The following is a 25,135-nucleotide window of genomic DNA, read 5'->3' on the forward strand; positions in this document are numbered from 1 at the left end:
AGGGAGAATAACGAAGCAACAACAACTTTGAAAATCAAAAGTAAAAAAAGAAGAATGAATCTTCGAGGTCCACAGTATATTTCTTCGGTTCTGCATGCTAATAAGTTGACTGACTGCTGACCCACAGTCGAATCGGGGTACATCGGGGCACATCGGGAACTTTTCAGCTCTCTGAACGGGGTAACAGCGTGATAAGATCGTATAGATCGTTCAGAGCGTAGATACAGCGTGCATTGATCGGATAACATCGGCAACATCGCACTAACAGCGTAGCTACATCGTTCTAAAGCGTACCGGCAGCGGCAGAGATCGCAATGTCTAATTCCCGATCATCGTAGTAAGAGCGTAGCAAGCACTTGGTAGTCGTAACTGCAACGTACTTAGAGCGTTCTAACATCGTACTGTGTCCAGATCGGCTCAGGTTTTACCCGATCCTTCCCGACCTGAGAAAATTGTCAAATCGTAGCGAGAACGGCATAGTGGAACGGGGGCTTTAGATTTAGGGCCTACATAGTGTACACGCAAACTTATGTACTGCGTGGAGATGGTCGTGTCCTCAAAACAAGACGGCGTAGAACGAACTCTCCTCCTAATTCTTCTGATAATCTCAAGTAGCCTTACAATTTTTGTGATTTCGCTTTGTTTTAGATTCCACCACTGGCGTAGCCAGGGGGGGGGGGGGCGATGGGGGCGGTCGCCCCCCCCCCCCTAAGATTTGGACCGGGGATTTGGGAGGCGAAAAAAAAATGCGTGTATACTGTATGCATGCACATGAAGCGGGTCTCCTTTGCAACCTTTCATCAAATAAGATATTTTTTTTTTAATATTCCACTCAAAGTGTGCACCAGATCGTTGAATTTCAATTCAAAATATGCAAAATCTCTCGTGCTTGGGAGGGGGTATCCCCCTCCCAAACCCTCCCCCTCTGGTGATTTCCCAAATGTTGATTCTATCAATATGCGTGTACGAGATATCTCAACTTCAACCTTAAAAAGGCAAAAGCTCCATCGGAAAGGGAAGGGTGGAGATAACACTCGCCCACGCCTTCTCCCTGCTCCCCCCCCCCCGCCATGCATAGAAGTAGACTGTGGCTATACCCAGATCGCTTTATTTCAATTCTAAAAACGCAAAAGCTCCGCGAGCGGGAGGGGGAATCCCCCTTCCCCTAAGCTCTACCTCACTAGACTTTATACATACACACAGATGGTGCACATTCGGAATAAGAGCTAAATTCCGTGATTATAACACTTCGATGAAAAAGTATTGCACCAAAAATTTGCACCAGATCGCTGAATTTCAGGTCTGAAAACGCAAAATCACCTTCGTGTGGCAGGGGATATGCCCCTATCTACACCCTCGTGTGCATGCTTTTTTCTGTTTGATTGCTGAACAGACAGCGTTCATGATATTCAGTGTAAGAATTAATACAAGAAGACTAGTGTATTTAAATTATACCATTTTATAGGCAAATTGTTCAATAATAATCTACACTAAAATATACTGCAACCTTAAACAAGTGGGACTGTTTCAACTCGTTAAAACACACCCTCCCCTCCCCCCTCGCTCGCTCCACTCGCTCGGGTTCAGTCGCGTTCATGATATTCAGCGAAAAGAATTAATACAAGAAGTGCATTTAGATTACACCATTTTATAGGCAAATTGTTCCATAATAATCTACACTAAAATATACTGCTACCTGAAACAAGTGTGACTGTTTCACGTCGATAAAACGCGCAAAAACATGCATCAAATTGCACCATTTACAACATCAAAATGCAAAAAGTTCTTACCGTGGGAGGGGGGACACCCCCCCCCTCCCACACCCTCCCCTTCCCCTTCGCTCACTCCGCTCGCCCGGGTTCAGTCGCGATCATGATATTCAGTGAAAAGAATTAATACAAGAAGTGTGTTTAAATTACACCATTTTATAGGCAAATTCTTCAATAATAATCTACGCTAAAATATACTGCTATATACCTTAAACAAGTGGGACTGTTTCACGTCGATAAAACGCGCAAAAACATGCATCAAGTTGCACCATTGCAATATCAAAATGCAAAAAGTTCTTACCGTGGGAGGGGGGGACATCCCCCTCCCACACCCTCCCCTCCCCCTCGCTCGCTCCGCTCGCGAGGGTTCAGTCGCCTTCATGATATTCAATGAAAAGACTTAATACAAGAAGTGTATTTGAATTATACCATTTTATAGGCAAATTCTTCAATAATATTCTACACTAAAATATACTGCTATATACCTTATACAAGTGGGACTGTTTCACGTCGATAAAACGCGCAAAAACATGCATCAAATTGCACCATTTGCAACATCAAAATGCAAAAAGTTCTTACCGTGGGAGGGGGGACACCCCCTCCCACACCCTCCCCTCCCCCCTCGCTCGCTCCACTCGCTCGGGTTCAGTCGCGTTCATGATATTCAGCGAAAAGAATTAATACAAGAAGTGCATTTAGATTACACCATTTTATAGGCAAATTGTTCCATAATAATCTACACTAAAATATACTGCTACCTGAAACAAGTGTGACTGTTTCACGTCGATAAAACGCGCAAAAACATGCATCAAATTGCACCATTGCAACATCAAAATGCAAAAAGTTCTTACCGTGGGAGGGGGGACACCCCCCCCTCCCACACCCTCCCCTCCCCCTCGCTCGCTCCGCTCGCGAGGGTTCAGTCGCCTTCATGATATTCAATGAAAAGACTTAATACAAGAAGTGTATTTGAATTATACCATTTTATAGGCAAATTCTTCAATAATAATCTACACTAAAATATACTGCTATATACCTTATACAAGTGGGACTGTTTCACGTCGATAAAACGCGCAAAAATGTGCATCAAATTGCACCATTTGCAACATCAAAATGCAAAAAGTTCTTATCGTGGGAGGGGTGACACCCCCCTCCCACACCCTCCCCTCCCCCCTCGCTCGCTCCGCTCGCTAGGGTTCAGTCGCGTTCATGATATTCAGTGAAAAGAATTAATACAAGAAGTGTATCTAAATTATACCATTTTATAGGCAAATTGTTCAATAATAATCTACATCAAAATAAACTGCTATATACCTTAAACAAGTGGGACTGTTTCACGTCGATAAAACGCGCAAAAACATGCATCAAATTGCACCATTTACAACATCAAAATGCAAAAAGTTCTTACCGTGGGAGGGGGGACACCCCCCTCCCACACCCTCCCCTTCCCCTTCGCTCACTCCGCTCACTCGGGTTCAGTCGCGTTCATGATATTCAGTGAAAAGAATTAATACAAGAAGTGTGTTTAAATTATACCATTTTATAGGCAAATTGTTCAATAATAATGTACATCAAAATAAACTGCTACCATAAACAAGTGGGACTGTTTCACGTCGATAAAACGCGCAAAAACATGCATCAAATTGCACCATTTACAACATCAAAATGCAAAAAGTTCTTACCGTGGGAGGGGGGACACCCCCCTCCCACACCCTCCCCCCCTCGCTCGCTCCGCTCGCTCGGGCTCGGTCGCTTCGCTCCCTCGCCGACTAACCGCCCCCCCTAAGATGAAATCCTGGCTACGCCGTTGGATTCCACCAAGAAGAAGCTTTGTCTCGGAATATTTAAGATAATACTCCATGATAATGGATTACCATTTGATGAACTAGATCCTCTGAATTCAGAACAAAATACTGTATTAAGTCCTGTTACTGCAAAATTTCTGTCCCCATTGTCATTAATTCACCCCATCCATATGTCAAAATAACCATCTTGGACTCGTGATCAGCAAGTCTTCTTTAGTTTTCTTGTTTTATTTGCTTTGTTTTTTGCTCATTTCCTCTGCTAATGTATTTTGTCTGTTTCTTTCATGTAATGTAATGTATATGTAATGTAATTTCTTTCATTTCACTTTATTTCATTTTATTTCATTTCATATAATTTCAGTAATTTCGTCTATTGTTTCTGCATGGTACACTAGTCTTATTAATCAGCAAGTCACTTTCAATGCCGTACACATTGATTTATCATTAATCTTGCTAACTTTGCACATGTTTTGTTTTTGGTTTTGTTTTTGTTTTTTTAAGACACAACTTTCATGCAAGTCTAATTAAACTGACTTCCTTTGTTTATAGCATGGTATACGAACTGAACATTTAGGGGTTTTCCTCCATCAAATCTAAGTGAAAAAAAAAAGTTATTCATGTACGCGTATCATATGAACTAAGTGTTGCAAAAATATTATATTCTATCCCAGAGACCTCAGTAATGTAAAGGATCAAAGGTGAGTAATAGTATGCATCTCTATGTGTGCTATGTCAGTGTGTGGTGTTACAAGATAATAGTGACTGAATCAATTCATGTGTTTTGTTTTCCTTTCGTGTTTCCAGTCAAGCGCAGTACTAGGAAGCGATTGCACGAACACATGCCCCATATTTTTCCCCATCCTTTTTACCGCGAAACGCAGTTTTTGTCCCCTTTGTCTATTTCCGCGTTTCCCCTCCTCAAAATACAGCAGCTGAGAAAGGGCGAGAGGGAGAGTTTGGTTGACCGAGGGTAAACCCGGAATCGTCTGTTGTTTTTCCTCTGTCAAGTTCAATGCTTGAGTAACGATCTTAACACGTGCTGATTTAGATTCGTTTCGGGTTTATTTTCTTTTCCTGGTTTAGCGAAAGAGTTCGCACTTTGATATTCTTGGAATATTCACCCGAGTTATTCCTTGCTTGGTACTGCTAGTCACTCATGCGGATCTCCCCCTCTCTCCCTCCATTTCTCCCCACCCCTCCCCCTCTCCCCCTCTTGACCAACTTTCTTTTATCTAAGTTCGACAGCTACATGAACACATCCGTATTCTCTACTTTTCGTTGTTTCTATGGTAAAGAAACACGGACCTCGGGGCGACGCCTCAGTGTGTGTGGATGCGCATGTGTGTATGTGTGTGTGTGGGGGGGGGGAGGGTTGTTGGAGCAGACCTTCCTAAGACGACAACAAAAACAAACAAACAAAACAAACAAATAAAAACAATGTATGATAAGAAAAATGGAATCGCATGCAAAGAAGAAGACGAAGAAGAACAAGGAATGAAATGTTTGACCTAGTAATTCTCGAAAGATTGAACCAGGAAATTGGGAAATGTTGTGTGTGTGCGTATGGAGGGGGGAGGGGACTATCATGGAGGGACATCTTATTGGACTTTGACCTTCGCGTTTCTGCACAGTAAGTTCATAGCGCTCATGACATAGTGACGTCACACAATCTGGATCAGACGTTCACATTGCTGTGAGCTTGAGGTCGCTCGCATTCGATCGCTTGCTCTTTGACTAACTGCGAGTCGAGGGTTCATTGAATTACATACACTGCTTTTCAATGTTCATATCAGTCACACACACAGGCGCTCATACAGACGTCATGATTGTGGAAAACTTGAAATATTCTCCAGCTTTTACGTTCACTTGCTTCACTCCCTTTTATAATGTGATCACTCACCCAGTGACCTATAGAATTGCCAGGGAGTATAGGCAGGTAATTCTTAGCCTGTTCTATACACCATCGTCACTGATACCGCGAAGGTATAGGAATATGCTTCTCCCATCGTCCTGCTAGCTGTTACGCCATGTATAACATTCATCTTATACGCCAAGAACTTTACTATTTTTTTTTTGATAATTTCATTGTTAGTACTGGTATATCATACCATTGATTTCATATCAAAATAGCACATTTTTCGTATTTCAGCATTAAGTATTCTCCACTATAATAGTCATATACCACTATCATCCCATCCGCACCATCACCACCACCACATCTGCGACATGTCTCTTAATAATAATAATAATAATAATAATAAAAAATTGGCCAAATTTTGTATATAAAGTTTTGTTAATTGTTATTTCTTTTTGTGAGTGATTAGCATGTAGCAGTGGAAGAAGGCCTACTGTAGAAATATTTTGGTCGCCGTGTTGTCGAATAATATGATCATTGAGGTGAATACAAAATTGATCCGTCCCCTAGCCATTACCTAGAGAATTCGTCGTTGCAGTGGTCTATTCGATCACCCCATGCAGTATACGCGATGCTTTGATTCAAAATTTAATAGGCCTATCGTTTTTCGTGATTTCAGCAGTTCAAAAAAGTAAAAGCAATTAATTTGTGGGCAGGTAAACGGGACCCTTTGTGAGTCGATAGCTGCGTCTTCGCCTCGCTAGATTTGCGATTCTGCATGATATTAAATCAGTTATTATGAAGGGCCTATGACTATTTTCTGAATAAGCGAGACTGAAATGGTGATGGATTTACTGTAATGATGAAGACGAAAGATGACTGGAGGAGGAGGGGAGGAGGAGGAGATGGAAGAAGACGACAAAGAACTACAAGGGGGGGGGGGGGAGGGGGAGGATGAGCAGTAGAGAACAGGCTGGAGGAGGAGAGACCGGGGAAAGACGACGACGAAGAGGAGTATTTTATGTATAAGGAATATAAAAAGGAATTTAAGAACAGAAAGGGAACGAAAACGAGAAGGAAGAGGAGAGAGGAAAGAGGAGGAGGAGGAGGAGGAGGAGGAGGAGGAGGAGGAGGAGGAGGAGGTGAGGACGAGGATGACAGCTGCATGAGAAGGAAGATAAAGCAGGGGGGATTCGAGGAGGAGGGGAGAAGAAAGAGAAAAGGTAGGTGTCATTTTCATTGTTTACTATTAACATAGTTATACTTGTGATCATTAGTGAGATGTTATCAGTTCTAAACCGCTGAATGGTGGAGTGCATGCAGTGGTAATATCATATTAGTCGCCGAAGCATCGTCATAGGAGTAGGCCTATTGTACGAGCGGACAAGGAAACTATTAGCTGTGTTGGTGATGGTGGTTGTACCAGGGAGGTGAATGAGTTTGTGATGTCGACAGATGCGATAGTGGTGTTGTAATCCTACTTGGTGGGGGAAGTTGTGTATTGTCGTTCGAATTAGTCTGCTGCGGTAAGATTTTTATTTTAGTCAAGCCGTTGTAGTGATGGTGGCCCAACAGAATGTCCAATTGAATGATTCACAACGACGTATTCATTAAAAATACTCCTTATAGGCATATTCAGTATTGTGGTTCATGTTTCTTTGACTTAAGAAGAATGACATTGTGTCCCAAAATTTGTTTCTAGGAGTGTATTAAGATGTTTGAGGAATCACACAAAACAAAATCAAAAACAAAAACAAAGTACACTGTACAGGTACCTGACGTGACTGCCTACTAGTATCATTATATCACTGGTGGTAGCCAGTGGTGGTAGAATACGCATAGGGGATCCCGAGTGCATAGTGCTTCAGCTGATAAAATGCTAGCGAGAGAGGGCGCTAATCAATGTCACAAACTTTGATATTGCGCGGATGCGTGAGATTGCGTGAGCTTTCATGTGGCACCCAGTTGGTAGGGTGGGCCTGGCCTAGTTGCAGAGTATTTTCGAAATTTAGGCAGGGATCAGACCAGTTTTGCTGTCAACATGCCTACCGTTGGAGTCAAAAGAGATCTTCTCTTTGAGGCTCTGGGAAGAACTTACAGTGAGTACTTTTGTGCTGTTTTTGCTACCATGTGTGATCAATGGAGCGAGACACAACTGTGCAGTCCCACTCGTCTGCATTTATGTTTGTGTGTTTGTTTTCATTTTCCATCTGACGAGAATAGACTCCTACTACGGTCTAGTCCTACCACACCAATAATCATTAATCAAGATAGCTATATGGCTGGATTGCCCATATTCAGTTGCACTAGCTGGTATTCTGTGAGGTTTACTTGTATGTACAGGGGGAAGGGACCAGAGTGTGCATTCATGGAGTCAATTCAATTTTCAATAAAAAGCAAACATCGAAACGTAAACTTAACGTCTTAAAAGGTCCAGTTTAAGGCTTTGGGAGCAGTGATTTAAATTTTTTTCAAGATATCACATTTGATGCATATGTGTAGGTCTGTTGTATCACAAAACATCCTACCATATAAGATTTTCGAAGTAAAGCCTGAAATATAAAGAGATATCACTATCAGTATTTTTCTTAATAAACCATAGAAGGCTCTAGAAGATCTAACTGTACCTGTCCGTAGACGATTTCAGTCTGGAAACATTTTTATTATAAGTAAAGTAGACTAGATCTATATAGACTAACCATTGTTCACATTTTGTGTATTTAACAAATACTTATAAACATCGATAATATGCATTCAAATTTTCACAGTGGTTATCTTTATCCCTAACTCACATTTTAGAACTATTTTAAAGGACAAGTTCACCTTCACAGACATGTGGGTTAAGTGAATGCAGCAATATTAGTAGAACACATCAGTGAGAGTTTGAGCAAAATCAGACAATCCGTTAAAAAGTTATGAATTTTTGAAGTTTCTGCTTAGTCACGGCTGGATGGAAAGACTACTATAGCTTGTGATGTCACATGAGTACAACGATATAAAGAAAGAATAAAGAATATTCAACATATTTCCATTTTTCTCACATACAGTTGTAACAAAAGAACACTCGACTTCTCTCTTTCAAAAGGCACGGGGAATAATATTACCCTTCACATACATCAGTAGCAAGTTGAAGAAATGTGCACTTTATTCAAAAAGTAAAGTTTTGTGAAATTCTCTTTTTATTTTCCTTATATAGTTGTACGCATGTGACATCATATACTGTAGTAGTCTTCTCTTCCAGCAGTGACTGCGCAGATACTTAAAATATTCAACTTTTGAATGGATTGTCCAATTTTCCTCAAATTTTCACTTATGTGTTTTACTAATATTGCTGCATTCTCTCAATCCTTATATACAGTATATGAAGGTGGACTTGTCCTTTAAAGCACTAATGCTGGGTTTTTTTGTTTCATCTGCAAATGGTAAATTATGCCTTTAAATGCTCTTCCCCTGTCTGGACTCAGGTGACGAGGAGTTTGATGAACTCTGCTTTGAGTATGGCCTGGAGCTGGATGAAGTGGTAAGGCACAAAGGCTGCATCGTAATTGTATTTGTTGCAGGATAGAATTACACTGTTGTGTGAAAAAGGAGTGACAGTACAACTGTAATTTAAACTTAACATCAACATTCAATTTGAATATAGTGTCTACACAAACGTAGTAGGTCTAAAGACATCATTATTATTTTTTTTTTATACTGACTCCATTACTAGACTGTTCAGACCCTATCTACTCAGTAATGAAAGTGATGCTTTGCCTTTAATGGCATAATGGTCATGATCATGAAGTGTCGACTGAAGATGGCATACATGTTTTCATAAGTTTTGCCAATTCAAAGCATTTTCCAATAATTTTATTATGATTGAAGTATAGATATTCATTCTACAATGATATTTCAGTGTTCATTGTATTGATGTGTTTGCAACTATGTTAGGAATATGAATGGTGTGTATGTGTGCATGTGTTTCATTTTGATCTGATTTAAATTATATATGCCGTACAAATTCATTAAATCTTTTCACCCCAACCCAGTGTCTGGTCATTTTCAGAGGGGAGCGGAAAATCTCTGCACCTAGTAAAAATCCTGTTGGTCATTGAAAAGCTAAATCTGTGTGAGATTAAAGTAGCCTTTTGTTATCTTTTTGTTTCCTTTTGTTTCTTGTTTAGACGTCTGAGAAGACTATGATGGAGAAGGAACAAGGGAGTGACAAAGCTGAGGGCTTGTCTGATATTGTTATCTACAAGATTGATGTTCCAGCAAACAGGTTAGTGTTCTTTTTAAGCCGTTCCCTATGGGAACCTAGTGGCCTGTGTAGTAAGTCTATGGTGATTTCAGAATTCAGTATGGAATGGGTTAATCAAATTGCTGTACACAGTGAAACCTTGAAAGATGTTGGATATAACGAAATCCTCTATAGCAAGGTAATTTTACCAGTCTCAACTCTTGCTACCTGTACATTTTTGTGGAGTGCCCTGATATAGTGAGAAACCTGATATAGCAAGGTAACTGTTACATGGCTGTAGGTTCACATGACTAGTTTCTCCTTTACAAGCAAAAGAGGTGACCATTTATACTGTCACTTAAGCTGGGCTACACTGTGTATTATAAGAACATGCACTTATGAAATCATTCTCTTTGCTGGTTGTGGTAGTTCAGGAAATAAGGGAGCCCAATTCAATATATTTACTTCTTCTTTTACTGTATCATTTTCTTTAGGATGTGGCAAGTATGCCAAATATGGGACTTAAATATTCTAGGGAATTTATTCATGGAATTAGTATGTAAGTGGGGTAAAAATAATGATAATATTGATGATGATGATGATGACACTACAACTACTACCACAACTATTGCATGTACCACCACCCCTTCTGCTACCCTTATACTCCACTTGCTACCACAACTACTGATGATACTAATATTGTAATGATTACGATAATGATAAGAGGAGGACAAGGGATTTGAATCCAACTCTTAGTAGACTATTAAACTTTTTATGTTGTTTGCATGCTTATTTTGTTTTCTTTTTCAGGGATGATGTTAATGCATTCTAAAGTTTAATTTCATGAAATTTGTTTATCTCCAAGTCAAGGAAGCAAATGCATTTGCCTGACAAGTGTCAATGAATCTATTGTAGGCTTCTCTCTTTATGTGCCCAAGTATGTCTGTCCTCAATCTCTAACTATTTTCTCTCAATTTCCACAGTTGCTACTGTCCTTTTGTCCTTATTTCTCACAATTCTTACTGTGTAATCTGTTTTCTCACTCATTCTCTGTTCATTCTTCGTAGATACGACCTTCTGTGCCTGGAGGGTCTGGCCCGGGGCTTGCTGGTCTTCTTGCAGAAGCTGGAAGCCCCTCGCTACAAGGCCATTCCGCCCAAGAGTGGAGGCCGTCTGCAGCAAATGTTCATCAAACCTGATGTGAGTTCCTCAAGCTCAGTGCCACAGTGGTCTCTGTTACATGTATGGCAGTATTGAATTTCAAGTTGCTTTATAGCCCCCTTAAAGGGCTGATACAGTCTTAGTTGCGATAGAGCTTAAAGGACAAGTTCACCTTCATAGACATGTGGGTTGAGTGAATGCAGCAATATTAGTAGAACACATCAGTGAGAGTTTGAGGAAAATTGGACAATCCGTTAAAAAGTTATGAATTTTTAAAGTTTCTGCTCAGTCACGGCTGGATGGAAAGACTATTATAGCTTGTGATGTCACATGAGTACAACGGTACAAAGAAAGAATAAAGAAAATTCAACATATTTCCATTTTTCTCGCATAACAAAAGAGCACCTGACTTCTCTCTTTCAGAAGGCAGGGGGAATAATATTACCCTTAACATACGTAAGTAGCAAGTCGAAGAACTGTGCACTTTATTCAAAAAGTAAAGTTTTGTGAAATTCTCTTTTTATTTTCCTTATATAGTTGTACGCATATGACATCATAAACTGTAGTAGTCTTCTCTTCCAGCAGTGACTGTGCAGATACTTAAAATATTCGTAACTTTTGAACGGATTGTCCAATTTTCCTCAAACTTTCACTGATGTGTTCTACTAATATTGCTGCATTCTCTCAATCCTTATGTATATGAAGGTGGACTTGTCCTTTAAGGTTTGTAACTTTGTTGAAAGATAATGAGAAACCTCCTACAAAATATGAAAGGGACAATTTTAAGAGAACTTCAAAGTTTGTTTGGTGAAAATTGATTTTGAAATGGCTTAGATATGAAAACAAAACAAAACAAAGAGGTCTTAATAAAAGGTGGGACCAACCTTTTATTAGGACCACTGTGTTTCACTTTGCTTTTTGAATATCTTAGCCATTTCAAAATTAAGTTCCTCATAGAATTGTATGCTTGTTGATATTCAGGTAATTTTTTTATCATTTCGCAAAAGGTTAACATCTGAACCCCCCCATCTCAATGAAAACGATACCATCTCTTTATGCTGCCTTTCCCCACCCCTTTGAATTTTACAATTTATCATGCCCACTGTAATACTGGTATTTATGTCTATTTACTTGTGAAATGAGAAATATAAATTTTCACTTGATCCCTGATCTTTAAGTTCAGCGCATCTTATGGTGAATTAGCCAAGTGGTTTCCCTCAGATAGGCCTTTAAGGAATCTGTACTATTTTACACCACTGCAAGTTGTCATATAATTAAGTGATTCAGTGTGATTAGATATAATGTGATACTAAATATTACAAAGGAGATGGTGAATTTTTTAGCATTATGAAAGTGCTTATAGATAATTCTTTGTGAAACAGAAGTGTTCTTGATTTGTGAATAGGATTATGTAAGTGAGTCTGAAGTGTTGAACTATCTGTCACCCACCAACTCAAAAGCTTTGCCTCCCACTCTCTCACACACACTGATCAGACGGCCAGAGTGCGCCCATTTGCCGTGGCAGCCATCTTGAGGAATATCACTTTTACGAAGGAGTCTTACGACAGCTTCATTGATCTCCAGGACAAGCTCCACCAGAACCTGGGCAGGTAAGAGCAAGAAGGACTGAGGTCCAGGAGCATGCCTTGATGGTGATTTGATTTGTAAGATTTGAAAAATGGAGTTGTAGTGAACATCAGGATAGAGTCTTAGAAAGTGTCAGCTCGTCTTGAATGACCTTGTGCCCCCACTTATCCTTGATGAAAAAGTTTGCATGATATTTTGTGGATGTGGTCGATACTTGCAGTTCAGATCAAGAGAGATCCGAGAAGCTCGGCTACTCTTTCAGTTTTGAAGATACTTTCATTTCAAGTAAAGTCTTGGGGGGAGAGGAACAGAGAAACCCTAACTTGGAATGTTCATGGCAAGAAACAATGTCAGTGATGATGAATAAGATCTCAGTTTTTAGCCCATGTCATGATGCAATATTTTTAGAGTGGTATACCACTTAAGTTATGTGTTCCCTTTATCACTGATTGCAAGAGGTATTATACAAGAGCCGCCTTCTGGAGAAAACGGTACAATTTCTTGTGTGCATGTCTCATATTTGGGCTATCACTACATCCAGTACATGAGCCTTCGAAGTATTTAGACACACACATAACACTTGGCAGATGAGAGCTGCTTTGTTTTGTAAAAAAAGATTATACCCCTCCCATCACCTACCCCACCCATTATATACCCCTCCCTCAAACCAACATATCTCTGACTAATCCAACAAGCATTTAAACCTGATCTTCTCATTCTGTTGCATATAAAAGCCCTTTCATTTCTTGATTGTTTGCTGCATTTCTTTGTAGAGAGAGCATGAGGTCATTACATTGTTTACTAACAAAACTTGTTTTCTCCTTTCTCGGTTTATTATTATTATTATTTTTTTTCATCTCAGGAAGCGCAGTCTTGTCTCTATGGGAACGCACGACTTGGACACCATCCAGGGACCGTTCACCTTTGATGCCATGCCTCCCGACCAAATCAAGTTTGTCCCCCTCAATCAGGTATGCTGGTTGATGAGGATATAAGAAGTGTCCCAGCCATTCTTATTCACCTTACATCAAAGCACTTCCCATTTGTTTTGGCAATTTATGTAAAGTATGTACAATAATACTACATGTCCAAAGCCATTTGAGAAACTTGAAAGGAGAACTCCAGATGATTATAGACTTTGAATATCTATATATTAGTTATTAGTTTATCCGCACAAGGACCACAATTCATTCCAGAAATCTATTTATGTACTAGATTCTACAGTAGATGATGTGCAATTACATGAATTGTGAGGAATGGCTGTTTAAGACTCATTGGTATATATTTGGCAACAATCTGCTATATCTTTGTAATATCTCTCCATCAGCTTTTAATTTTTGAGCTTAAAAATAGATATGTTTGCTTTCCTTCTGCCAATTATATGAAATCAATTCGGCATGGGACATGCGTGGGATGTAATGTCCATACCGCAGCCTCAGATCCGGAATGATTGATTTCACACTTCTGATTTTTGCTCATCATTATCTCTCTGGATTTCTGCTCCCCAGACCAAGGCATACACAGCAGTTGAGCAGATGGAACTGTTTTCTGGTGACAGTCACCTCCGCCACTACCTCCCAATCATCAGAGACAAACCCGTCTATCCAGTAATCCTTGACAGCAATGGTGTGGTTCTCTCTATGCCCCCAATCATCAATGGTTAGTTGTTTTTTTTTTACAAAATCAAAATGTCCGTTTCATCTGTGTGATTGTTTGATGAATAACTTCAGATATACATTGCACTCCCGTTATAACGAACACAGTTATAACGAAATTCCGGTTACAACGAAGTAAAAATTCAGGCCGCAACATTATCCGCTCGATGGTTTTATTGTTTATTTGTTTGGTTTTAACGAAAATTTGATATAACGAAAGAAAAATGCAGGTCCCAAAGAGTTTGTGATTATAGGAGTCCTTTGTACATGTGAATTTGGTGAATACAGAATTATTAGTAGTTTATATTAGTGAAGTGTGATTGAACCAAGATGATCTGCTCAAAAGTTATGAATTTTTACAGTTTTGGTCAAATCCATCACAGACTACAGCAATTTTAGATGACGTGGTGTATGTCACACAATATATAAAAAAAAAAAAACAATGAAGAGAATTCCACTAATTTTATTTTCATGAAAATTGAACTTTCATTTGACTTGTAGACAAAAAGCAACCCTAATATTATGCCTCTGCCTTCTGAAAAATGTACATGCAAGTAAAGTGCTCTTTCCATAAGCTGGAAACATACACACACACACACACACACACACACACACACACACACACACACACACACACACACACACACACACACACACACACACACACACACACACACACACACACACAAATGAAGAAAAAAAAAATCACTTCATATTTGGACAAGAGAATGTGAATTTTTTTTTTTTTTAAATTCAGAACCTATTTTTGCTCATTGAGATGCATGTATCACAGAAGTATCTTCCTAATTGCACTTTGCAATCTTCCTGGTTTGTCATGGGCGAATGCTCATATCTGTGGGATAATGTGTTCTAAATGGAATTGAGGGTTGCTTGTGAAATCATCAAGTTGTAAAATCTTTCACTCTCTGTTTTCTGCATTACAGGCAATCACTCTAAGATCTCTCTCAACACCAAGAACGTCTTCATCGAGATCACCGGCACGGACTTGACCAAGATCAAGATCTCGCTGGACATCCTGGTGACGATGTTCAGCCAGTACTGCAAGGAGCCGTTCGTGTGAGTTGGGAAACTACCAAGCGAGGGAGCTGTTGATCCAACTTTTTTTTTTTTTTTTTTAAAATACAGAGAATTCTTTCATGAGTATAGTTTTGACATCCTTATGCATTATTTCCATCCCCACAGGTGATGGCAATTATGCCCTGCAGACTGTTTTTATCTGACATTAATATTTTCATCTAAGTCTTTCATTACCTCCATTCTACATGAAGATGTCTGGTATTTCCAAAAAATGGCCTTGAGGAGGTTATTATGTATCAAAGGGTTAATCCAGGCATGTGATATAGAGGATTGAGGGCTCTATTTTGTGGCTCAATGATCAGCAGATTTTGAGAAATCAAAGTAATAGTTGCCTTTGATAAGGTAAAATCCACAACCTTTTTGCATACCTTTTCTTCCAGATAGAGCAAACTCAAGGAAAGTTTGCAACTGATGTAGGGCAATTGTCAATCAGTTGCAATAAAAAACCACCTCGACGGTAGAATTTCGATAATTTGAATCAAGGAAAGTTTGTTCCGGATTGTCTGCCAGTAAATCAGTTTGTTTACCTGAAGGAAGTGGGCCAAAGTATCAACTTTCAAGTCTCACCATGAAACATCAAGGGGAAGCTAATGGAGTATTGTTTTACTCTGAAATATGGTACTGACAACAATGCTGTTGGAATAAAGATATGGGCGAAGGAGAGTATTCATTGCTTCTTCTTTCTGATCCACACAGCATGGAGCAAGTGCAAGTGATAAAGCCAGACAGGAGCAAAGACATCTACCCTGCTTTGAAGTACAGAATGGAAGATGTTCCAGTGGACCTCATCAACAGGAGAGTTGGAGTAAAGTAAGTTGTTTCCTATTTATTTATCTTTCTTATTTTGAGTAACATCTCTTATTACCATAGAATATCTGGAGCAGCACTTGCTATCAGATTACAGGTAAAAATTTGCTGTTCATTTGGCCATTGCGATCAATCTTATAATTCCATTGTTGTTTATGGTGTTTGAGGAAGATGAACATGTTATAGATCTGATGATAGCCCCATCCTCCCTCCACACCCCCACCCCCCCCCCCCCAGAAAAAATGAACACCCAAAACAAAGATGTTGCTGAGAGTTCTGCGTTTAATACCTAGGAATGTGCGGTACTCTAATAAGTTTGGCTGAAAAGAAAAGTCTGTTTTGTTTATCATGTTAATGATGCACTTTTCGGCATTACCTGACAGGTGATTAATGTGTGTAGTCATTAATAGTCGAGATAGAAACACGGAGCAGTCCCTATCTCTTGATGATTCCAACAAATCTATCCAAGTAAGCACCTGTTCTAAAATGTTATATCTTCATGGTGTTATCAACAATGTGGTGTATCCATGAGCCATATTGATATATATTTTTATGTACTCCGCTGCATGCTATAAGAATATGGAGTAAAAGCTTGAATTGACCAGAAGTGCAGTATTCGAAGAACTTGCATCATGGCTCATCATACACATTTTCCCTGGGGTGACAAGACCCTATACAAATCTATCTCAATTTGCATAATATGTATAAAAACAAACAAACCCAAAGTCAATTGTAAATATTAAAAAAAAAACACTAATCATAACTTTTAGCTTTGTTGTTACTTTGCAAAAATGTTGTTAAAATGAAACTAATTTTTTTTGCTGTCCTGAAAATTTCTGATTTTCAGATACAAGGTCCTGTTACCTTAGGAAAGATGTGGACATGTTGTATACAGGATAAGATAGTGAAGTGGGAATACAGGACATCAACTTTTGATCTATGTTCTGTTCAGTGCTTGAATGTCTTTTATTTTTATTTGCCTGTTTGTTTTTGGCAGCCTGTCTGCAGACAAGATAGCTCAACTCCTGACCAAGATGTGTCTAACGAGTAAGGTGATGGAAGGAGGGAAGAAACTGTCTGTGGAGATTCCTCCTACGAGAGCTGATATCCTTTCTCTCATTGGTCAGATATTGACCATTCTTTATCTTGTTAATGTATGAGTGAATCCCCATTAGGCAGAGTAATTACAGAAAAGGCATTTTGTCAACTCGTTACACCTACACACTAAAACAATAACTTGCCCATCTGTTTTTTTTTTTTAATGTTTGTTTGTTTGTTGTTTTTTTTGCATTTGCACATTTTCTCTCAAACTTCCCTGTTGCTATACAAGACATCCCAACAATTTGATACTGTACGGGCTGAATATGCCATATATTTAGCAAGTCTAATTTTTATGAATCAGGACTTCCCAACAATTTTGTGAGTGGTTCAGTTCGTGATCGTGAAGTACAGCAAAGAACGTCACATTCATATTGGGATCAGAATTAGTGCTTTCGTCTATTCTGAAATTTGCAAGTGGAACTCGACTCTTGAAATTTGCGAAAATAGCTATTTAGCATATACAGTATCTCCACACAACAGAAATTGTGATAGCATAGATATGAGTGGATGTACCAAATCCGTTTTGCCTAACATGTGGTACAAAATTGTTGCACAACTTTTGTTGTACAATATTTTGGCCAATAAGCAGAGAGAACAGGCCAGCAGATGTGCTGATTGGCAAGCGAAACATAATATAAGGAAATATAATTGTGACATGCCAGCATCTGATTTGCTCTAGCAAATGTGATATTGACCTTGACCCCTCACCCCTGCACATGTCATCCATTCCTGTGACATCATCGAGGATGTGGCCATCGCCCACGGTTACAACAACATCACCAAGACGATCCCCAACACGAACACCATCGCCAACCAGTTTGGCATCAACAAACTGACGGACCTGCTGCGGTTGGACATCTGCGCTGCTGGCTTCACAGAAGTCCTCACTTTTGCCTTGGTATGTTCCATCTTTGTGCAACTTTAGGCCCTTGGTGTCAAATTTGTGAGTCAGGTACTTCCTTTTCAGTGTTTTAGGTTGAGAGGTCGGAGAGTTCAGGGTTCATAAAGTGTTTTAATCAAATTTTTTTTTTTCTGTGATGGAGTCACTATTGATGAAGTAACAAGAAATACCAACTGCAGTGGACATTGTGTGAGATCTCTGAACTACAGAGTGTAGTGGGTTTTCATTTTTCTACATCTTTTACTGTCTTTCAAAGTGTCCTCTAACAAGACACTTTGAAAGACTTCATCAAAGTTTAGTTTCTATCGAAGTGTCTTTCACTTCCTTTGATGCAGCCTAATTTGTCATTTGCCATTTGTCAAATCACGACTTTGATAGACTTGAATTTCTCCAAAGATCACATTTGTTTTGTTAGTTGTTTCATTCCATACATTGCAGAGTGTCACAATAAGTTAATTGTCAAATGAATTCCAGGTGTCATGTGCTACTTGTCTTATTAGGTTTCAGGTCACTCATTCTGTCTTATATAGTTGTCCTTAATATTTCTCATAGTTTTTTTTTATCGTTTACTTTTCCTCAGTGTTCAAGAGAAGACGTATCAGACAAGCTGCAACTTGATCTAGCCAAGACGAAAGCCGTTCACATCTCAAATCCCAAGACGGCAGAGTTCCAGGTAGAATTTCAAATGGCAGTGTAAATTCGTAGTAGTCTAGTGGTAAGGTGCTTGAGTGGTTATTTTGAGGTTGTGGGTTCAAGCTCCAGTTAGGCCACCACTATGGGGGGGGGGGGGGCACAAACAGAGGTGTAGAAAGCAGTGTAATGTGTGTGTTGGAGTGTCGAATAAAAGTTTTATTGTTTGTCAGATTAGGCAAACCATGCTTGAGATAAAGAGGGTGTGGAGAGTTCTCAACACATTATTTTTTACATACCATCCCCTTATGTGTTTGTCTGCCTGCCATGCTACTGAGAAGAAAGTAGAACACCATGTGACTCTGGTGTATTGGCGTGAAAAATTTGCCGTTTTCTCAGTTCCCACATATGAAGCTCTTGTAATTTTCTGTTGAAAGAAACAGAAGACCTGGGGGGTCTCACGCTCATGCCCCCCTCCACTGAGTCCCAAGGGGGGCACCCCTGATTCCGCCATGAACAAACTTGAAACTACGGTCGTCAATGTACTACATCTTAGTCTTAACTGAGCTCTATCACTTTTGGTTCTTGACAAGATTCTTTAAGATTCCTTAATTGGGGGGGGGGGGGGGGGGGGGTGGGCCTCCTGGGGGCCCCCGAGTGGGGTATGGTGCCCATTTGAACAAAATGAGATCCTATCTTCCTAGGGATGCTACCTGTCAAGTTTTGGTGAAAATCGGTCATGGGGTTCTCAAGAAAAAGATGAAAATGTAAAAAGTTTATGCACGATGCACGCCAGACGCCAGACAAAGAGCGATTGCAATAGCTCACTTCGGCTCAGGTGAGCTAAAAAAGCCATAATAACAAAAGGACAACCCCAAAACAAGATATAGAATGAATGAACAAGCAGGTGGCTTGCTGGATGGATGGACAACCTGAAAAAAATAATACCTCATATAACAAAGCTTTCAAAATTAGCTTCATTGCATATTCAATAAAACTTGAGCCTTTCATTGCAAAAGGGTTGATGTGGCTCTTAATGATTTGATAATTTCGTAATAATTTGATTTGTAAAAGGATTAATTGGCTAGGATCACCATTTCTCTGTAGGTTGCCAGGACGGCTCTGCTCCCAGGCGTCCTGAAGACGATAGCTTGCAACAGGAAGATGCCCCTCCCTATCAAGGCCTTTGAGATATCCGACGTCGTGCTCCAGAACCCAGACAAGGATGTGGGTGCTCAGAACTACCGCCACTTCTGTGCCGTCCACTACAACAAGAGCCCCGGCTTTGAGGTGAGCACACTGAATAAGAATTAGATTTCGTCTCATCTCATGAATATGCACTGCTTTTGGTCTTATGAATATGCATTATTATGTCTCATGAATATGCATTGATTTCTTTCCTGAATGTGCATGGTAGATTTCTGGTGACCAACTTTGTACGAGAACCTCCCAAAGTATGAATTCCTGGCAGCAGCACATGAACCTGATACTTAGCCGTGAATTTCTTGTAGCTCATGTAGTATTAAGAACCCCTAGAAGTATGAATTTTTGCTCAAGTTTAGAGATCTTTTCTAACATGAATCTCAGGACTGTGAATTTCTTGTGACTCATATGGTAATAAAACTTCAAGAAATGATTGTTGGTGTCTTTTCGTGCTTTGGGAGTAAGACCTTGGAAGACAAGCATGCATATCTACATCAGTGTTTGATGTACAGTCAACCTTGGTTAAATGGACTTCGCGTAAGTCAAATAGTCGCTGAAGTCAGACATCTTTTCTAGTCCTCTTCTCTTTATATTCTAATCATTTTAATTCCTCATAACTCAAATTTTCTCTAAGTTGAAGCTGTTTCTTCAGTCCAAATAGATTTGACTTCGGCCAGAATGACTGTAAATCAGAGCATTTCATTTCGTGGATAATGTTGGAGTTTCACTAACATTTTTTGTGTGCATACATATATCATCAACTCTATTAGTTACAGTGAGATAATTCATCTCCCCCTCTTCCCACTCTTTGTTGCCAAGGTAATTCATGGGCTCTTAGACCGGACGATGCAACTCCTCCAGGTACCCTTCTCCAAGGAGGATGGCTACCACCTCAAGGCAGCAGACAGTGAGTAACTCCTTGTTTCAATCTTCTTTTTTAGCATCTCACATCCAGAGTTTGGAACAAACCTAAATATGAAGACATTTTGAGCTATTCTTCATTTTGAGAATATTTGATAAACTTTCAAATTTTTGACCATCATACCTTTAAAGGGTGTGTACAGTTCTGGTCGAGGTGAGGATTTAGCTTTTAACGTTTTGCGAGATATTCCAAAACCACTCTATGAGATGTCAAACAGCTTGCAATTCTAAGGGGTATCAAAAGTTTGTTTGATGAAAATCGGTTTTGAAATGGCTGAGATATCCAAAAACAAGGTGAAACAAAGAGATCCTAATAAAAGGTGTGGCCTGTCGCCTTTTATTATTATCACTTTTTTGGATATCTCGGCCATTTGAAAGCCAATTTTCATCAAATAAACATTGAATCCTTCTTAAAATTACATGCTCTTTCATATTTCATAAGAGGTTTCTCATTACCTCACTTAGGAATGTTCAAAACATGAATACCCACCTCAACCAGTACTGTACAGTCCCTTTAAGATTGCTTTACTGAGAAACTGACAATATTTTGAGAGGATAATAATGCTAGCGTTGTAAGAGTCTATCTCATATGCATACATCACTTTGCAAGCCTTGTTTTTAGTTATTCAGTTTATAAGAGTATAACACACCTATCTAGCAGCATGTCTCATTTATCACTAAAATGTGCATTTGCAAGTCAAACTTTCAGACAAACTTGCTTGTCCCTATCTTCAGCACCTCTATTGGTTGGTATAGACACTTTGTCTAGTTCAGATATGAATGCATATCACTGTGCTGAAATGAAAAAAAAAAAAAACCAATGTGGCAAAAAACAAACAAACCTAAAAACCCCAAAACAAACAAACAAACCACTAAACAAAAACAAACAGCAACAACAGCAACAAATCACACACACAAAAAACAACAACAACCCTCAAGCCAACAACAACAACAACAAAAAACCCCGCACACCAAGTGGAACATTAAAAAGTGTACCAAAGAACATGGATAGTACTACTAAGAAAGAGTGTGACATTTCACTCATATTTTTCTTTTGTGATGATGCCCAGGTCCAACTTTCTTCTCTGGCCGATGTGCCGAGGTCATCGTCAGAGGGAAGTCAATCGGTCATCTGGGTGTCCTTCACCCCAACGTCGTCACCAAATTTGAACTGACCAATCCCTGCGCGGCGCTGGAAATCTCCATCGAGCCATTCCTTTGATGTCACAAGGGGGGAGGCGTGGCCTATTATGTAGATATTGGTTAGATTTCCAATACCATGATTGCAATATAACCTCAGTCCGTAAACAGAGAATTGATACAGGATTCCAGACATCATGAAAACATTGTGAAATATCTCTGACCAAAGCTGTCTACACGTTGCCAATATGGTGGAGATTGCAAGCACTGCACACTTCTTTTTATCAGAAAGTCACTTATTGTGGTGGTCGTTGCAACAATCATACAATGAAATGATTGATTAGATGTTGCTACATGTATGGTTGTTGCAACAACGGCATGATATGTTTGCAGCTAGTGTCCCATTCGCAGTTGACAAACTATGCTACTATCATTTCCTTGGCAGAAATGTTTCAAATAAAGCAGAAAAATCAGTGAACATTTATTTGATTCAATGTGCTTGAAAGGTGAGCTACTTTCTTCTCTACAATTCCACACCTCAAAGAGGTACATGTATTGTGAATCAAGGCTCTGGTATACAAAAGTTGCATTTGCAACCATTCAATCAGTGTCCCTGCACAAATTAGATTCTCAACTTTTGTATAATTTGTATGCAAAATATTAATAACTTCTTGTGATAAATGTCATTAGTGGTGGTAGGCTTCTTACTCTGGACAGCGGTGATGTAACTGTACACCATGGGAATTCCAGTCCAGTCATAAGTTAGCCTGATAAGAAAGAGTAAAATTGTGCAAGTATAACTGAAAATTTGATACAAACATGATAATGATTAGGGAAGTTATGAAATTGCAGAACAGTTCTCGTACAGTCGATATGAATATGCAGGTAAGTGAGCCGATGACGTCATCACCTCACAATTTTCTGTTGATCATGTATAAAAAAAAAAATGAGGAAAATTCAATGTTTCTGTTATCAAAGTGTAAAACATGATATTATTCCTGGTTGAATTACTACAGAATGGTGATCAGTTTGACACACCAGGATTTGAGACTGGGGTGTAATAATGCCTTTGAATGGAAAGCTGGAAATTTTAAAATTTTACGTACAACCGATATGGCAAGTTGCGAGGGGAAGACATCATCACTTCACTCTTTGCATATATTCATATGGACTATTCAAGAACTATTTCGTGAAAAATTAGAGAAACTTCAAAATAGCATAACTTTTCAATTTTTCAGTCAAATTTGATCAAAGCTCTATGCTTTGCTGAGAAAATTGTATTCGTTCTTTTCAGACTAACTTTAGACTGCACTGGAATTACCCAAATCCAACTTACATATGTATGCCATGCTGGTATTTGCTGTGAAAAAAAATAAGATATGACACAACTGTGATGGGGCTTTAAACTTTGTTGATTCTTCCACATTTAAATTGTGTCTTCTTTCAGCTTGGCTGGAGAGAGTTTCTTTTTTTCCTCCTCCCTTGTTTGGAGATAAAGTAATTTCTCTTTCATATCTTATCAAACCTGTAGAGTTTGTGAAAGTGGTGTTTTATGGTGAAGTGGTTGTCCCACCAGAGGTGGGTTGGAAAGGCCCTAGGTTCAATCCCCAAGTCTTGAATAACGTTGCTGATGTCACACTAAGCTTCTAGTCCACATCTGCTTTTCTCTGACATGATAAATAAGAGTGGTTAGAGCTTATACTGGTGATGTGAACAGACTTTGACCAAGCCCAATACTGTGCATGCTAGACCAGGAACTTCAGTCTTGCCCAGTGTATGCGAGCTTGGTTCAGAATCCGATGCAGCTCCAAGAGAAGTTGCAAGCGACGCCAGTAAGTGGAACTAAAACTGACCTAGCTGGTGAGAGTCAGCATGGTCCACAAACCACTGAGAATGGGCGTTTCCTGTTCAGCTGTGTCCAAGATGGCAGTATGCATCAAATCACCAGGGATCAATTATTATGTTGTGGCCCCAAGGGTATGCCAAGCCCATAATCTTACCTCATGGAAGAAGTACTCGGGTGCCCCTTTCTACAAACTCTATGTTGTCTTTACGAAAATGTCATCAAAGGCTTACTGTTGTGGGATGCAATCCTACAGAAATCACATCAAACAGAAATTTTATGTGTGTACAGATCATGGAACTCACATGGAATAAAATTCTTACATGTACTTATAGTCGTGTGTTTTTATTGTTTTTATTTCTCAATGAGAATGTATTGTGTGAAATGTCCTGTGACTGTGTGACAGCAAATCAAAATTTGAGATAGAGCAGGTATATCACATCATAAGAGGAGATTTCTACCTCATAAGGAAAAGTCAACCCGTTGAGGACGAGTTCCGAGTGTACTCTGGCAAGTGTCCATGGGAAATGTGTTTTGTAACAAAATCAGTCCGTCCTCAACAGGTTAACAGAAAACATTTCTGATAGTATTTTATGGTTGATGCACCATGAATTACTGACTGTAATCAAGAAAAGGAAACTTAAGTGCAATGTGTTTGGCTTTGGAACACATACAGTGTACTTGGGAAGGTGAGAAACATAGACCAAATCAATTTCATTTTCATTATATTTCTATTCCTTTTTTTTTCCTTTTACAACTGTTTTCATTCCTTTGTCAGCTATTTTTGCTTGATATAATATATGCACATTTTTTGATAAAACCAGATTTAAGTCAAAAGAGAGCATGAAGAATGTGTGAGTGTAGAGAGAGAATTAAAGTCGTAACGTGGATGTCAAACACACACACGAACACCCAAACGCACACAACACAGTCATTTGAGTAATTTATACACTCTCTACAATCGACATCTGAGGTTCTAACAAACCATAGACAGTAAATTGTAAAACCAGAATTTTGTTTTGTGTGCAGTTTAATTTTGTGAATTTTGCGAGAGCCAAGTTTGGTGAAATTAAAATGCACACAAAAGTCTTGTCTACACATATATGCGTTGAATGCCATCGGCAATGCACAAAAATTTCATGATGCAAAAATTTCTTCCTTTTCAGTACTCTCAAAACTCGTCACCAATACCAACTCACTCTCATGACAGTGTGTTACAGTAGTCTCAGAAATACCCACATTAATTCAGTGCTGGATTATCTCTTTAATTGCTTTTATTCATTCTGTTAATACCCTGATGAATATGACATCGTTGAGTTTTTTTGAGTTGAGTACATCATACAATATATCCACAATCCATATGTAAGCATGTGCTATTCCTCTGATTGTCTAAGCAATGTTTGCTAAATGTATATTTTAGCATCTCCGTCGCATGCA

At 39.2% G+C, this 25,135-nt stretch overlaps 1 protein-coding gene across 1 annotated transcript; it reads left to right on the forward strand.

Moving 5' to 3' along the window:
- Window positions 1-7,391: 7,391 nt before the first annotated feature.
- LOC139711147 (phenylalanine--tRNA ligase beta subunit-like) lies at window positions 7,392-21,937 on the forward strand. The gene is made up of 15 exons (XM_071623065.1): window positions 7,392-7,528; window positions 8,894-8,949; window positions 9,596-9,693; window positions 10,719-10,851; window positions 12,307-12,422; window positions 13,262-13,370; window positions 13,908-14,058; window positions 14,999-15,131; window positions 15,849-15,962; window positions 16,957-17,063; window positions 17,777-17,958; window positions 18,542-18,634; window positions 19,699-19,881; window positions 20,614-20,701; window positions 21,786-21,937. The coding sequence occupies exons 1-15, from the start codon at window positions 7,471-7,473 to the stop codon at window positions 21,935-21,937; spliced, it is 1,773 nt and encodes a 590-aa protein (XP_071479166.1). The 5' UTR covers window positions 7,392-7,470.
- The last annotated feature ends 3,198 nt before the right edge of the window (window positions 21,938-25,135 follow it).

This window comes from Diadema antillarum, unplaced genomic scaffold (assembly GCF_040938485.1).
Source record: "Diadema antillarum isolate AM-2024a unplaced genomic scaffold, OU_Dant_1.0 seq00001617_RagTag, whole genome shotgun sequence".
NCBI lineage: Eukaryota > Metazoa > Echinodermata > Echinoidea > Diadematoida > Diadematidae > Diadema > Diadema antillarum.

What these genes read in the sequence shown, in the direction of transcription:
- LOC139711147 (XM_071623065.1), top strand. Translation starts at nt 7,471, where the DNA reads ATGCCTACCGTTGGAGTCAAAAGAGATCTTCTCTTTGAGGCTCTGGGA. An exon ending in CTCCACCAGAACCTGGGCAG is followed by an intron (nt 12,423 to 13,261) that starts GTAAGAGCAAGA and finishes TTTTCATCTCAG; the next exon opens with GAAGCGCAGTCTTGTCTCTA. An exon ending in CCAAGACGGCAGAGTTCCAG is followed by an intron (nt 18,635 to 19,698) that starts GTAGAATTTCAA and finishes ATTTCTCTGTAG; the next exon opens with GTTGCCAGGACGGCTCTGCT.